The following is a 16001-nucleotide window of genomic DNA, read 5'->3' on the forward strand; positions in this document are numbered from 1 at the left end:
CATGCATTGCTGCTGCCCGGTGTCACAGGTGAGATGGAGCTGCGCCCCTTCCCCTCGGAGCGGGGAGTGGAGACCCATAGGAATTCACGTAAACCGTTTATTCCCCACATGAGGTCTGAATGGCTCCTACCCCTCACTGCTCCCCGGCATCCCTCCCCACAGGATCCTGAACTTGGGGGGCAGAGGGAGAAGCTGCGTTTTCAGCAACAATGTAGGAGGCGTAGGCGTTCTCCTACACAAAGTGTGAATCTGTTTGAATTCAATTTAATGTAATGCAAATTGGTGTTGTTTCTCCTTTTAGAATTCAAAAACATTCTATATGTCAAAGTGTTTTTAAAGGATCCATGCCTGTCTTAGTGAGAAAGAATGAGTTAGAAGAAAGAATTAAAACTTTTGGGGGGAAAGTTAATAATTCAACATATCTTTGGGCTGAAGAGCTGCATTTATCGGTTTATTTTACTACTAGAGGCCTGGTGCATGACACTCATACACTGGGGTGGGGGGGGTTCCTCAGCCCGGCCTAAGCCCTCCGCAGTCCGGGACCCCCGAGGGGTCCTTAGCGCTGTTTCGGAGGCAGGACAGGCTCCTGCCACCTCTGCTGCGCTCGTCAGCTGTGATCCTGAGGTGTGGGTGTAGGGATGGCTTGAGCGTCTGCCCCCTGGTGGTCAGTGCATGTCATAGCGACCGGTCATTCCACCGGTCGATTTGCATATTAGGGTTTTATTATATAGGATAGGATGAGGGTGACATCTGTCTGCAGCAGCCATCGAAGAGTGTAGCTGGCATGAGAAGCCCCGTTTCTGCAGTTACAAAATAATGAGTTCAGCCCACATGGGTCTTTATTCTATCTCGGCCTCTGTAGAGAATTGCTCATCTCGCTAGAGTTGGCTGAGGTCAATTCTAGTAAAAGAACTCAGGTGATGCCTGGGCTTAAAAGTTGCCAAGTTGAGCCTAAGAATCCATAAGCTAATTGAAGTCTAGACTTGGAACAGTTATCTGGTAAATCCCTGCATTTAGTCTGTTCTCTGCACATAAACACATTCTGGCACGTCAATTCCGTGCCTGCCCATTTACTCAGGCCCTGGCCCCTTATTCTTGGGGAGGCCCCTCCGCGCGCTCTGCTTCTGATTTTGACCCTGACCTCTCACGACCCTGACCCCTCAGGACCCTTCTCTGAGGATAGAATGTCTGTGGGTTCCTGCCAGCCCGGTTTCTAGGCAACAGGTTCCTGAGCATTTTTTGTGTATAACTTGGTCTAAATTTGAGGTCTTTTTCTGCAGCAGAAAGGAATCTAGAAACATCAGTGGCATTTTAAAGTATGTGGGGGCATGTAGCTGTTTTCTTTGTCCTTGAGAAACCTTCCACAGGGAGAGAGTTGGCATGTGGCTCCCAGGACGTATGTTGTAATCTGAGGTCACGTCTGGCTCCATCCTGGCTGGACTCTGCGAGTGGGTGTGACACCCCAGGCCCCGCAGGCCCATCCTTGCCTGGATGAGGCGCAGGGAACCGGGTCTATGGGAGCATCTGCAGCAGCAGTAGACATGGCAAGACCAAGGACAGGCACTCCAGCCGCAGCCCGAGAGCGGGCGGGGGGCAGGGGCGGGGGCGGGTCTGTGCCCCCACCTGTGTGTAGCAGGAGCGAGAGTCCCGGCAGGTGAGAAGCACTGGTTTCACCGCAGGTCCTGTCCAGGGCCTCGGTCAGACTGGATGCCAGGGTTTCTTTTCGCTCGCTGCACAAGAAGCCATGCTCTCTCTGTGAAGCCCGAGCCTCGTGTGCAGCTCTTTGTGCCCTGTTGGCGCAGCCCCAGAGCGCAGTGAACAAACCTCCAGGAGCACGTGTGAGCTCACGCCGGGCCTGTGGCAAAGGCGTCCCCTGGCGCAATAACACCTGCCTCCGCTTGCAGGAGCTCACGGCCGAGCTGGGCGAGCTGGAAGCCAGCTCCGATGAGGAGGCGCTGGTCACCACCAGGGTTGTCCGCCGGCGGGTGATCATTCAGGTACCAGCTGCTCAGGCCACACGTCTGGGACAGTGACCACACACGGCGGCCCAGGGCCGCGGGCTGCATGCGCTGGCGGCCTGGGGAGCAGCCACGGACGGTCCGAGTGCTGTTGCCGAGGAATGCGCGTGGCTGCTCCCGGGCAACAGCGGGGGCGCTGAGACGTCTGCAGCCCGCCCTCCGCGCCCGTGTGCCGTCTCTGTCCACGTGTCTGCGTGTTGAGCTGACGTTGGTCGGAGCTCCCCCGGGCATGGCGGCACCTACATTTCTCTCTGCAAACCTCTGTGTCGGGGCCTAGCCCTGCGGTAACGCTTCTCTGCCTCCGCTAACTGGCTAACACGTGTGCCCTGTGGCCTGGGAGCCGGTGCCCCCCCGCCAGGGCCACCGCTGATGTGGGCCTGTCTCTGCAGGGAGACGACGTGCCTGACTTGCCCCCAGAAACGGTCACGGAGGAGACATACGTGGACGAGCACGGGCACACGGTGGTGAAGAAGGTACGTCCCCCCCTCCCCAGGCCCCGTCCTGTGGCTCCAGGACAAGACTCAGGGTGCTGTCCCCCCAGGTCACCAGGAAGGTCATCCGGCGGTTCGTGTCCTCGGATGGCACCGAGCGGGAGGAGGTCACCGTGCAGGGGCAGCCCCAGGAGCCCGTCAGCCTCGCGGACGCAGACGCCTACTCCAAGGTCATCAAGCGTGTGGTGCTGAGGAGTGACACGGAGCAGGCGGAGGTGAGGTCCCGAGGCTGAGGCTGACGGCCATGCATGTTGGGGAGTGTGGACGTGTGGTGTGGACTTGTGGGCGTGTGGTGTCAAGAGTAATGTAGAGGTGTGACATAGGCATGTGACGCATGTGACACAGGTGTATGGCATGGACGTGTGAGGTGGAGAGTCGTGGTTGTATGATGTGGGTGTGTGATGTGGCATGTGACACAGATCTATGACACGAGCATGTCACGTGGAGTGTGACACCGATGTGTGGCGTGGACATGTGTGGAGTGTGACACCGATGTGTGGCGTGGACGTATGTGGAATGTGACACAGATGTGTGGCGTGGACGTGTGTGGAGTGTGACACAGATGTGTGGCGTGGACATGTGTGGAGTGTGACACAGATGTGTGGCGTAGACGTGTGTGGAGTGTGACACAGATGTGTGGTGTGGATGTGTGTGGAGTGTGACACCGAGGTGTGACGTAGACGTGTGTGGAGTGTGACACAGATGTATGACGTGGACTTATGTGGAGTGTGACAGATGTGTGATGTGGACGTGTGTGCAGTGTGACACCGATGTGTGACGTGGACATGTGTGGAGTGTGACACCGATGTGTGACGTGGACATGTGTGGAGTGTGACACCGATGTGTGACGTGGACGTGTGTGGAGTGTGACACTGATGTGTGGCGTGGACGTGTGTGGAGTGTGACACAGATGTGTGGCGTGGACGTGTGTGGAGTGTGACACAGATGTGTGACGTGGACGTGTGTGGAGTGTGACACTGATGTGTGGCGTGGACGTATGTGGAGTGTGACACAGATGTGTGGCGTGGACGTGTGTGGAGTGTGACACAGATGTGTGACGTGGACGTGTGTGGAGTGTGACACAGATGTGTGGCGTGGACGTGTGTGGAGTGTGACACAGATGTGTGGCGTGGACGTGTGTGGAGTGTGCCACAGATGTGTGACTTGAACGTGTATGGAGTGTGACACAGACGTGTGGCGTGGGGTGTGACATGGGGTGCGAGTGGGACCTGGCCAAGGTGATGGCTCCCTCTCGCAGGTCTCGGCGGCACTCACTTCCCCCCACGGTGAGCCAGAGCTTGCAGCCAGCCGCCAGGGGCACGCGTGCCCAACGCTTGCCGTGGTCCTCCCGTCCCTGTGGCTGTTCAGTCCGTATGGGCCACAGCAGGACCACGTCAGGCCCAGGGCTGGCTTGTGTGCAGGGGGCAGTGTGCGGGGAGGCCTGTGTGCGGTGCCCACAGCAGATGCTGCATCTCGGAGCCCAGCCAGGACCTGGGCAGCTCGCCTGCCCTCGAAGGGGCCCCTTCTCTCTGACACACGCCTGTGCGTCCCGCTCTGCTTCCTCCACACGCTCACGCGTCTGTCGTGACTCACGGGAGGTGCTCTGGAGTCGGGCCTGTGGCTCCTCACATCCGGAGCGTTCCCTCCTGGGCCGCGTGACCGTCAGGATGCAGAGCCACCATTTCCACGGGGCAGAGCCGGCGCGGGTGGGGGTCCCCACTGCACGCCTCACCGGACTCCCGACAGGCCTCTGAGGGACTCATGAGGGTTAGAGGGCCGAGCGCACAGAGCCCCCACAGGGACACCATCGGTGCTGACGGGCTCGTTCCCAGCTGCTGCTCTGCCCGAAGTTCCGTGTCTGGAACCCGGGGGAGCTCTGCAGCCTTTGTGGGCGGGCTTCCTTGTAGAGCAACGCCCCGCAGTGACCTTGGCCTCAGAAGCTGTGTTTGTGTCCCTGCCCGTTAGGTGGCCCTGTCCGAGCCCGGCGCCCTGTGCGAGGCCTCGCAGTTCGAGGCGGAGCCCGTGGAGGGCCGCCGTGTCAGCAAAGTCGTCAAGACAACGGTGGTGCGTGGAGAGAGGATGGAGAAGCATCTGGGGGACCCCCATGTCGCCCCTGACCTTCCCTCGGCCAAAGACGACTTCGAGCAGGTACAGGAGCAGCCCCGTGCGGCCGTGGCCGTGTCTGTAAGGAAAGGCTTGTCCGTGCGTCCTTCTCATATGTCCTCTCGGGCACAGAGAGGCCCAGCCAGGAGCCTAACCAGGGGCCTGTGCAGTGAGGGCTCCGCTGCCTCGGGCTCGTCCGCCACCTCAGAGCTTCTCACAGCCGATGCCGGGGGCGCCGCTGAGTCAGCATCCGTTTCCTGAGCTCGTGGGCCACACAGACACGACGTGCCCCCCACCCCATCAGTGACGTGCCCCCCCCCATCAGTGATGTGCCCCCCCACCCCATCAGTGACGTGTCTCCCCCACATCAGTGACATGCCCCCCACACCCCATCAGTGACGTGCCCCCCCACCCCATCAGTGACGTGCCCCCCCACCCCATCAGTGACGTGCCCCCACACCATCAGTGATGTGCCCCCCCACCCCATCAGTGACGTGCCCCACCCCATCAGTGATGTGCCCCCCCCACCCCATCAGTGACGTGCCCCCCCCACCCCATCAGTGACGTGCCCCCCACCCCATCAGTGACGTGCCCCCCCACCCCATCAGTGACGTGTCCCCCACACCCCATCAGTGACGTGCCCCCCCACCCATCAGTGACGTGCCCCCCCACCCATCAGTGACGTGCCCCCCCACCCCATCAGTGACGTGCCCCCCACCCCATCAGTGACGTGTCCCCCCACAGCATCAGCGACGTGCCCCCCATACCATCAGTGACGTGCCCCACCGTCAGTGACGTGCCCCCCACCCCGTCAGTGACGTGCCCCCCACACCATCAGCGACATGCACTCCTCACCCATCAGTGAGGGGAGAACTCGAGAGGCCCGGTCCCGGTCAGGAATGGTCCCGGATGCGCCCAGAGACGGCACCAGCGCCATAGCTGAGCTCTGACTTCCAGGCGTTAGGAATCGGGTCCCCAGTGGCAGGGTCACAACCTTCACTCCGATTCCAAAACCCAAACTGTGGGATCAGCGAGCTGTGGGTCGGTGGCTGATGGGCATGGGGCTTCCCGGGAGCCCACGTGGCGCCTCTTGGCCCTGGAGGCCCGGCCCGGTGTGAGGGCCGACAGGGTGCCCAGTACCTGCCCCATCCGAGAGGAAGGGCGCCGCGTTCCGGACCGGCTGCCCCGCGGGTATGACTGGGGAGGTGCTAGACGTTCATTGCTGTCGCGTTGAACGTGACCTGCGGCCTCCTGGTGCCTGCAGTGCGCACGGAGACTCCTGGAAGGGCCAGGGCCTGCCCATGGCAGCCGGTGACCTGGCGCTCCGTGGTCACTGGTCCTTAGTCTCCACCGTGGAGGGGAGGGTGGGGAGGGGTGGGGAGGGGAGGGGTTAGGTGGGGAGGGGAGGGTGGGGAGGGGAGGGGAGGGTGGGGAGGGGAGGGTGGGGAGGGGAGGGGTTAGGTGGGGAGGGGTGGGGAGAGGAGGGGAGGGTGGGGAGGGGAGGGTGGGGAGGGGAGGGGTTAGGTGGGGAGGGGTGGGGAGAGCAGGCAGCTAAGCCGAGGCAGGATGGATGCTGGTGAACCTTTATGGAGGAAGGAAGGTGATGAAGCCGCATGGGGGCGGGGGGGGGGGGGGGGGGGCGGGTAAGTGAAACTCCGCTCATCTGCTCCGAGCGTGCGTCTCATCTCCCCGAAGTCCCACGTGTCTGTTCCTCGGCTGTGACTGTGCGGAGCCTCGTGCCCGGGTCCGCGTGGTGACGTCTCGGTGTCTCCCTCAGGCTCTGAGTTACACGGGCAGCCACGAGAAAGTCCACGCTCCCAGCTTAGTGGAGGAGGAAGTCCTGAGAGAGGACGGATCAGTCGTGAAAAGGTTTGGGTAGCACGGCGTGCTCCTTGCCAACTAACCCTGTTCCAACTTAAGAAAACAAATGGGCCACACCCCAAAGCCTCCGGGGTCAGGGAGTCAGGTGACACCAGGTGTGAGGACGTGGAAGCCTGTCCCCTCGGCCACCCCTGCTCCGTGGAGGCCAGCAGTGGGCGTCCGTGCCGACAGGTCGGGCATGGAGAGAGCCTGGTCATGGCTCGTAGGTTGCTTGCCGTGTGCACTGCCTGCAGCTCAGTCTCGGGACATCGTCCTTTAACAGCACGTGCTGCGTGTGAGTGAGCTGGTCCTGCTTCTGCATGTGGGCCGTGGGCCTGAGTCCTGGCGACGCTGAAGCCGGCACCTCAGTCAGCTCGGGAAGTGTGAGCAGCCATGAGCAGCCGTGTGGGCCATGTGCGCCTGTGGAGGAGCCTCACTGCGCGGCGCCCGCGTGGCATCCTCACAACTTGCCGTGTGGTCGCTGGCGCCTTGCCTTGGGCTCTGCCCACGCAGCCCTGTGAGCACGGAGCACGTGGTCTCGGGTTCGCAGCACAGTCCCCGTGGGCACAAGTCCTGTTGTGCGCCTCCCTTCCCGCACAGAAGGGACAGCGGTCCTCGAGGGGCACACGGAGAGCCGGTGAGGGAAGGGCTCTGTCGGTCCCCTTCGAGCACACGGAGAGCAGCCGCAGTGAGAGCTGACACGTGTGACGCTCACACAGCTCACGCCCCTGCGACACGGAGGATGCCTGTGTCCGCACTCGGTGCTCCTGGGCCACCCAGAGGAGCCGTGGCTCACAGCCCGCTCAGGAGGGCCCCCTGGGCGTGGGTTCCAGACCAGCTCCTCCCTAGTCCTCACTGTAGTGCGTGCGTCCGCCAGGATGCGGACAGCCTGTGGGCCTGGGTCCCGACTCGCCAGGTGCGTTCACCCCATCGGGATGTCCCCTCGGCCCCGGGGCAGAGTGAATCCGTCCCCCCAGGGGACACGCACGAGGCCATAGCACATTCGTCCCACGTGCGGCACCGACCTTTAGGGAACAGCCTGGGATGGACACCGTCCCCAACACCAAGCCACACAGGCCTCTGCGAGCTCCTGGCAGAGTCAGACAGTTGCCTTTTTGGAGAAAAAGAAATGCAGGTGCTGAGCAGTTAGGAAATCGTGGTCTCCACCTTTGGAACCTGATGTGGCCTTTTCATCAGGAGGAACCAACTGCAGGTGCTCGCAGATGGAAAACAGCTCCTGTCACGGGGGAGGATAGGTGGCAGGAGGAGGGGCGAGGGGCCCAGGAGCCCCAAGCTCCAGGTGGTCTTAGACGCATCGAGGTGCCAGGCAGGTGCTGAGAACGTCGCGGAGGGCAGACCCCCTGTTCTGGACACTGGGAATCTGTGAGGACAGTGCTGGTGGCGCCCACCAACCAGCCGCCCCACACGGTCCCTGTGAGGCCTGTGAGCAGGGCTCCCCCGGCTCAGGCACGGGGTCCTGGACTCGGCCCTGCCGGACCTGCCTGTGGTTTTACTTGGAGCATCGCTAAACTCTCTGGGACTCAGCTTCCTTATTTGTCTATAATAATAGCACCTGGCACATGAAACACGCTCAGACCCACTGAGGAGTGCAGACGTGCATTTACATGTAGATGGTGAGGCCTGGCACATGAAACACGCTCAGACACACTGAGGTGTGCAGGCGTGCATTTACATGTAGATGGTGAGGCCTGGCACATGAAACACGCTCCGGGCACGCTGTGGGGTGCAGACGTGCATTTACATGTAGATGGTGAGGCCTGGCACACGAAACACGCTCAGACCCACTGAGGAGTGCAGACGTGCATTTACATGTAGATGGTGAGGCCTGGCACATGAAACACGCTCCGGGCACGCTGTGTGGTGCAGACGTGCATTTACATGTAAGATGGTGAGGCCTGCACATGAAACACGCTCAGACACACTGTGGGGTGCAGGCGTGCATTTACATGTAGATGGTGAGGCCTACACATGAAACACGCTCAGACACACTGTGGGGTGCAGGCGTGCATTTACATGTAGATGGTGAGGCCTACACATGAAACACGCTCAGACACACTGTGGGGTGCAGACGTGCATTTACATGTAGATGGTGAGGCCTGGCACACGAAACACGCTCAGACACACTGAGGTGTGCAGGCGTGCATTTACATGTAGATGGTGAGGCCTGGCACATGAAACACGCTCCGGGCACGCTGTGGGGTGCAGACGTGCATTTACATGTAAGATGGTGAGGCCTGCACATGAAACACGCTCAGACACACTGTGGGGTGCAGGCGTGCATTTACATGTAGATGGTGAGGCCTACACATGAAACACTCTCAGACACACTGTGGGGTGCAGGCGTGCATTTACATGTAGATGGTGAGGCCTACACATGAAACATGCTCAGACACACTGTGGGGTGCAGGCGTGCATTTACACGTAGACGGTGAGGCCTGAGACTGAGCTGGTCACATGGCATCGTTTTCACTCGGGGTCGGGATAGTAACGCAGCCACCGCAGCAGCACCTCACAGCCCGTGAGGCTAAACGGAAGCCACGGAGCTTTGAGTGCATTTCTCGTGGTTTTCCCAGCCTGTCTGCGTGGGGTCGCTCTTGGGATGAGCCGCTCCCCTGAGCCAGTGCGGAGTGGTGGGCGGTGAGTCCGCAGAGCAGGCCTAACCCTGTGTGGTCTCCTCCCAGGACGACGCTCCGTAAGGCCCGCACGCAGAAGCGGGCGGTGGTGAGGGACCGGCGTGGGAAGCGCGTGCACCTGGAGTCCCTGGAGGATGTGCCCGAGGCCCTGCAGCGGGACGACCTCCAGCGCGACCTCCAGCAGCTCCTGCGGCACTTGTGCGGGGACGACCTGGAGCAGGAAGCCACGTGAGGCCGGCTCCCCAGACCCTCAGCCCACGGCTCCGATTGTGAGACACCTGCCTGCCCCCCCCCCGCCCCCCACGCTGAGCACACGCTCCCTGGTTAGTGTCCCCTTAACTGTCAGCTAATTTGTGACCAAAGAGAGCCTCCTCCCCGGTGCTGGGTCCCGGCTCCTGGCCTCCGGCTGCCCTGGGAACTGGCACTCACCCTCCTCCACTTCGCCCGGCTCCACGGGGGCCCTCGGCCTTGGGCTCCCACAGACTCTCCCGTGACAGCAGGCGACAGGCGTCCCGCAAGGGCGTCCGGGTACCATGTACATAGAAAACGCTCAGATGAGCACACGGTGGGTGGGAGCCACTGCCTGGGGTCCCCACGTGGGCACCGGAGCAGGGGCCCTGGAAGCGCTGGACATGGCAAGTTCAGGGGTTGCGGACACAACCGGAGGACAGCACGCCCCGCCCGGCCGCTGCAGGAGAGGCACCTTCGACCACCCCGTCCTGCCGCCAGCACAGCCATGGCGGCCCCAGGCAGGCAGGGAGCAGGGCATCCAGGTGCTAGCAGCTGCCCGGGGCCTCCTAGCGTCTTCAGGTCTTTGATTTCGGACACGTTGGCAGGGTATCGACGAGCTGTAACGCTGTAGTCTCCAGATCTCATTGCTGCTGAGCAAACCGCGCTGTCTTACCCGTGGCCCCTCCTCCGGCCGCGGCTCCGTAGATACAACCTTGGGAACAGGATCTGCCCACGACACACAGACCAGACTCCTCGCCGTGGGGGAGTGGCTCCCTCCTCTCCTCCGCGTTTCACTCTCCACTGACGCCTGCATGTCGCATCTGAAACCCTCCCAAGTCGGACCCTCTTCCGTGAGGTGGCGGTTTCCACTCCCTCCCCGGGGCGGTGAGCTCGCAGGAGAGATGGAGGCATCACCACCAGTTTCGTTTTGGTTGAAATTTGGGGTTTATTTATTTGAAATCCAGACTCCCTTGGGAACCAGGGGGGGCCTGTGTGCGCCTCCCTGGGTGTGCGTTTCAGAGGGCGGGCGGCCTATTGCAAGTATATTCCTATGCACAGAGCATCTCTGCATCAGTTATTTATGGAAGAGAAGTGTATCCAGCAGAGATGACTTATAAACAGACCCGCTCTCTCCTCGCGGATGGAGCCCTTCCCGGTTCCAGCCGGTCTTTTCCTGTCAAGCAGAAATGAGTCACTGCTCCCAAGGTCACGACGAGGACCAGTGCCAGCGCGCGGGGCCTCTGGGCAGGAAGGAAGCTTCGTCCGGCAGCCGGTGTGGAGACGGCGCCTTCGGACCCTCCCTGAGTGGGGAAAGCGTGGCTGTTGTGTAACTCGCAGTGCAGGTGACGTCTGTGTGACGTTCTTCACCTTTGTTTTGAATTTTGCTGTGTGATCAGAAAACTTGAATCCTGTGAGAAGAAGTGCATTTTCAGTTGACGAATCAGCATCTTGTTCCCATGGCGATAACCCTAATTGAATATATCTATGAGGCATGTACCAGTTAATGGGGAAAGTACACCACTAACCACACATAGCTGCAGACCGTGTACCATGGCTGATTAACCTAAATAAAACGTACAAGTGTCCGCGTGCCGCAGTGACGTGTGGTCTTCACCCCGAGCTCTGGCTTCAGGAGAGAAGCCGTGACCTGTGAGGCAGGCGAGGGAGAGAGAGCGAGAGAGAAACATGAATGAGAGAGAGTCATGGGTCGGCTGCCTCCTGCTCGCCCCACAGTGGGGGTCGAGCCTGCAACCCAGGCCTGTGCCCCGCCCGGGGACCGAACCCTGACCTCCTGGTTCCTAGGTCGACCCTCAACCCCTGAGCCAGGCCGGCCTGGCTTTGCTGTTGTTTTTATCTCAACTACATGTGCCCTTGCCCAGAGCGGCTAAGCCGGGAGCCGGGCCCTGTCCTGAGAGCTCCGTGGGCTTGTTACACAAAAGGAAAGAAGCAAGGGCTTCGTGTGGGGACCCCTGGTGACAGAAATCGGAATTGGGGGCGGGGGGCTGCGGTGGGCAGCTCTGTCCTGAGGCCCTGGGTCTCAGGACACACCTCCATGTGCCCCGTTTCTCTCTCCATCTTTCAAGTCTGGCTACAAAGAACCTAGAAACTTGATGTAGAGAAACTGCGGGACCCGGCAAAGCAGAGGTCACGGGAAACCCGGCCTCGAGCCCGGGCCCTGATTCTCGGGCGGATGGCCAGACAGGAGGTGTGTGGGGTGTCCGGGCGGGCAGGTGAGCGAGCAGTTTGCTGTTGAGGGTGAATACCACCTGCCAGACCCGGCTTACTCACCGGAGCAGAAAAGCACGAAAGCTGCACGGCTGCCTGTGGGCCTCCTGCAGGTGGTGGCCCCGGGGAACCAGGCCGCTGGGACCTGGAGTTCCCGAGCCCTCGGGGCAGCGGCTGCAGGGCCCGGAGGGGAGATGGGTCTCCTTATCCCTGACCAGCCAGCCCCTCCCTCCGCACCTGGTCTCTGGGAGGCACCTGAGGAGAGGCCTGGGCAGGAGACCCGTCCCCACCCCTGACCTCAGGGAGAGGGGCAGGGGCTGGAGGGGGTCCATCCCCACCCCTGACCTCAGGGAGAGGGGCAGGGGCTGGAGGGGGTCCGTCCCCACCCCTGACCTCAGGGAGAGGGGCAGGGGCTGGAGGGGGGTCCGTCCCCACCCCTGACCTCAGGGAGAGGGGCAGGGGCTGGAGGGGGGTCCATCCCCAGCGCACAGTGGGCTCATCAGTCCTGCCTGTGGGATGAGGCCCAGGACAGAGGGTGGAGAGCTCGGGCTGGCGGCTGGGGTGGCGGAGAGGGACGGGGGCAGGGGAGCCCTGCCCTTCCCCCCACCTGTTCCTGCGTGACACCCTTTCCCAGGGAGCGTGATGGGCAAGGTCCATGTTTCAGTTCTGTGAGGGGTTCTAGCAAGTTCCTGGAGCCCACAGAGCGGACTGCGGGGACCTGCCTCATGCCAGGTGGGCGGCACGGGCTGGGGATGGCGTCCGAGGGACGAGCCCTCACCTGGGAGCCTGAGCTGATGGGAGGAAGCCCAGCTGGTGGGACACGCACACGCACACATGCACACGCACACGCACACGCACACGCACACACACACATTGGGATCCATGGCAAAACTCCCTCAGGGCCATCAGGGAGGAAGCAGTTCTAATATAAGGAAACATGGGAACAAAAGGTGATTTCGTTTAAATGGAAATCACTGAACGTTAGCACAGGGGAGAGAAGAGGCCCCCCACCCCCGACAGTTCCTCTGTGTCAGCCTGGCTGGGCCCAGGGACCCGCTGAGGGGGACCCCGCCAGAGGGCAGGGGTTGGGGAGGGACGCCTCCCAGGGGACCAGGGGGGTTTCTGGGGCTCGGGGACCCGTGACACGTGGGGTTTGCCTCCCCAAGTGTGAAGAACAAGCTGGTTAGTAAAAGGGTGGAAATGAATTGGAAGCAAATACCAGCTCCCCCGTGGGGAGGGGCTCCCAAGGGAGTCACCACGGAGCCCGGGGAGGTTTTCAAGGCGGAAATTGGTGGTCTACGCGCCCCTCATGGGCCCCTCCCCCCTGCTGTCCCCCTGTCACGCTTTTGCAGGATCAGCTTCAGAGTCCAAACCCACCTGGTGCCCCTTCTCTCCCTTATCTCGGGCCTCCCCCGTCCTCTGGGAGAGCATGCCCCCCCCACCCCTCCCCCCGTCCTCTGGGAGAGCATGTCCCCCCCCACCCCTCCCCCCCGTCCTCTGGGAGAGCATGTCCCCCCCACCCCTCCCCCCCGTCCTCTGGGAGAGCATGTCCCCCCCACCCCTCCCCCCCGTCCTCTGGGAGAGCATGTCCCCCCCACCCCTCCCCCCGTCCTCTGGGAGAGCATGTCCCCCCCACCCCTCCCCCCCGTCCTCTGGGAGAGCATGTCCCCCCCACCCTTCCCCCCGTCCTCTGGGAGAGCATGTCCCCCCCACCCCTCCCCCCCATCCTCTGGGAGAGCATGCCCCCCCCCACCCCTCCCCCCGTCCTCTGGGAGAGCATGTCCCCCCCCACCCCTCCCCCCATCCTCTGGGAGAGCATGTCCCCCCCACCCCTCCCCCCATCCTCTGGGAGAGCATGTCCCCCCCACCCCTCCCCCCGTCCTCTGGGAGAGCATGCCCCCCCCACCCCTGTATCCAGGCCTCCCCCGTCCTCTGGGAGAGCGTGCCGCCCCCCCCCTATCCAGGCCTCCCCCGGCCTCTGGGAGAGCGTGAGAGGCATTTTGGCAGCTTGGAGCTGTTCTGCTTTCACATGTGCGTCCTCTCCCATGGACCCCCCCTTATTCCCTACAACTGCCTGTCCTGTCGCTAAAAGTCCTTCACGGGAACCCCTCCCTCCCTCGAACCTGCCCCCACCTGCCGACAGCCACAGCGGGGACTGGGGGACGGGCCTCCCCCCGACTCACCCCCAGGCACCACGACGCTTCGATAACGGGAATCCCAACACCCCGGGCGGCCCGGGCCCAGGAGCACAGACACGGTCCCCATGTTTTTTCAGGAAGCGAAACTGGACAAAATGCACCCAAAATACTTAAAATGACAAATAAAACCGAGGCCAGGACACTGAGGAACAGCCAGGCCAGACCACAGAACAGCAGTTGGGTCGGCACACGTTTTACAAGAGATTTTTACTGATTTTTAAAGAAAGCGGAAGGGACATGAACACGACCAGCTGCCCCCCCCCACCCCCCACCCCCCCCCAACACACACGGGGAATCGAACCCGCAGCACCTGGTGCGGGACAAGGCCCAGCCACTGCGCCGGCCAGGGCTTCGCACCTGAAACACAGCCGTGACCTGCACCCCAGGCGCAAACCGCCCGCTGCTGGTCGCTGTCACACGCTCCACGCTCCCCAAGCCGCCCAGAGGCTTTTGGGGAAATGTCTGAAACAGAGGCCCTTTTGTTTATAAAAGTGCATGGAACCCATGTCCTCAAAGTCCTCGAACCTCCACAGCCTTCGGCGAGGGTGGGGGGGGCCTCCCGGGGGGGCCCCTGCTTGGGGGCGCCTGTCCTGTCTCCTCGCTCTCGTCCTGGAGCTCTGAGAAGCGCCCCAACTGCAAAGATGCTGGAGATGCTGGAGGCTTCCAGCCCCTCGGAGATGCGCGTCGCTAGAGCCTGCCCTGGGCCTGCGTCTCCAACCTCCCGGACAGATTCCAGCCCCCGCCCTGCAAAGGCGGAGGGGGAGGGCGGGGGTGGGGAGGGAGGGGGGGGGGGAAGGGGGGAGGGCGAGCATGGGGAGGGAGGGGGTGGGGAGGGGGGCAGGCGGGCGTGGGGAGGGAGGGGGGTGGGGAGGGAGGGGGTGGGGAAGGGGGAGGGCGAGCATGGGGAGGGAGGGGGTGGGGAGGGGGCAGGCGGGCGTGGGGAGGGAGGGGGTGGGGAAGGGGGAGGGCGAGCGTGGGGGTACGAATGGACCAGTGTCCTCAATGGAGGAGGTCGGCCTGGAAGCTGCTCTAAGGTGAGTCTGGAAGGGCCTGGTGCGGGCTGTGCAGTGCGGGGCCGTGGGGGGTCGGGCAGGACCAGCAGATGCCCATGGGAAGGACTGGTGGGCCACCCCACCCCCCGCCCCCCGGGCTGGACGGAGGCGCAGACGCGGAGAAGCAGCGCGGGCGGTGGCCCTTGCGGTCGGTTTGGGGAGAATGTGGTTCAGGGGTGTGGGGAACTGATATAGGGTTAAGCCTCAGACTGACCTGTGGGCAAAGTCATAAACAATTCCCAGCTTAGAGAGCACAGTCCTCTTAGCATAATTAGGCTTGACCTTGTATAAAGCTCCCTAGATCTTACTCGGGAAGCTAATGGGCTGAGGGAAGTGCAACAAGAACAAAAACAAGTGAAACTTACAAGAGCAGTGTAAACAAGTGCAACAAGAACAAAAACAAGTGAAACTTACAACAGTGTAACTTACTGTGTAACTATGGAAACCACTACCTCGTTTACCCCTCACTATAAAATAAAGGCTCAGCTTGCCTTGGGATCCTCTCTCTGTGGCCTCAGCCAGGCACAGGGAAGATCCACGGAGACTGAGGAAAGCTAGAGAGTTCTGAACGCTGTCTCTGTGTAAAACATCCTTCGCCGACTCCGTCCACACCTTTGGGAACCCCTGGACCCCATGGGGCTGGACCCCAGCACAGGGGACCGGCCTGGACCAGCTGTGGCTGATGGAAGGCGCTGACAGGCGAGGTGTGTGCAGCTGGATGGGGATGAGTCGGGGTGTTGGAAACACACAACAGGGCACCACTGGGGGCGTCACCGGGGGTCACTGTCAGCCACAGCCCAGCGCCCACGTGACGCCGTCCATGCCCGCTGGAACCTGTCAACCGGAGGTGGCTGTGGAGGCCGCCTCCCCTCCCGCCAGCCCAAAGAGGGGAGCAGGCCAGGCCCCTCCTTCCTCCCAACCCCTCACCCGCCCCTGCCTGTGGAGCCCCCTGACCCCCCTCTGTCCGCGGGGCGGGGTGCGCTGGACCGACCGGGAGTCCTGCGCTAAAGCCAACTCAGGCCTCGAGTTGACTCGCCTGCACTCTGTGACTTTAGCCCGCGTCCCGGTTCAGCCCGTGTTACGGTTCAGGCTGCGTCACGGAGCAGCTGTCATGTAGTAAAGGAGCAGCTCATGTACAAACACGTGTGCGTAACTGATGCTCCCAGAA

General features: G+C 62.1%; 1 protein-coding gene across 38 annotated transcripts in view; it reads left to right on the forward strand.

Annotated features, from left to right (window-relative positions):
• ANK2 (ankyrin 2) overlaps positions 1 to 10943 on the forward strand; it is a 209661-nt gene extending 198718 nt beyond the window's left edge. For 20 of the 38 annotated variants that reach the window (XM_070416839.1, XM_070416850.1, XM_070416867.1 and 17 more), the window contains 6 exons: positions 1905 to 1997; positions 2408 to 2491; positions 2560 to 2724; positions 4475 to 4657; positions 6390 to 6481; positions 9175 to 10943. In XM_070416839.1, coding sequence (XP_070272940.1) covers positions 1905 to 1997; positions 2408 to 2491; positions 2560 to 2724; positions 4475 to 4657; positions 6390 to 6481; positions 9175 to 9358 — 801 coding nt within the window. In that variant the 3' untranslated portion in view covers positions 9359 to 10943. The remainder of the gene's footprint in view (positions 1 to 1904; positions 1998 to 2407; positions 2492 to 2559; positions 2725 to 4474; positions 4658 to 6389; positions 6482 to 9174) is intronic. The other 18 variants (XM_070416870.1, XM_070416843.1, XM_070416856.1 and 15 more) reach the window with 1 other exon arrangement.
• The last annotated feature ends 5058 nt before the right edge of the window (positions 10944 to 16001 follow it).

The sequence above is a fragment of the Myotis yumanensis genome, unplaced genomic scaffold (assembly GCF_028538775.1).
Source record: "Myotis yumanensis isolate MYYU_CA2020_CCGP unplaced genomic scaffold, mMyoYum1.0.hap1 SCAF_5, whole genome shotgun sequence".
NCBI classification, from domain to species: domain Eukaryota; kingdom Metazoa; phylum Chordata; class Mammalia; order Chiroptera; family Vespertilionidae; genus Myotis; species Myotis yumanensis.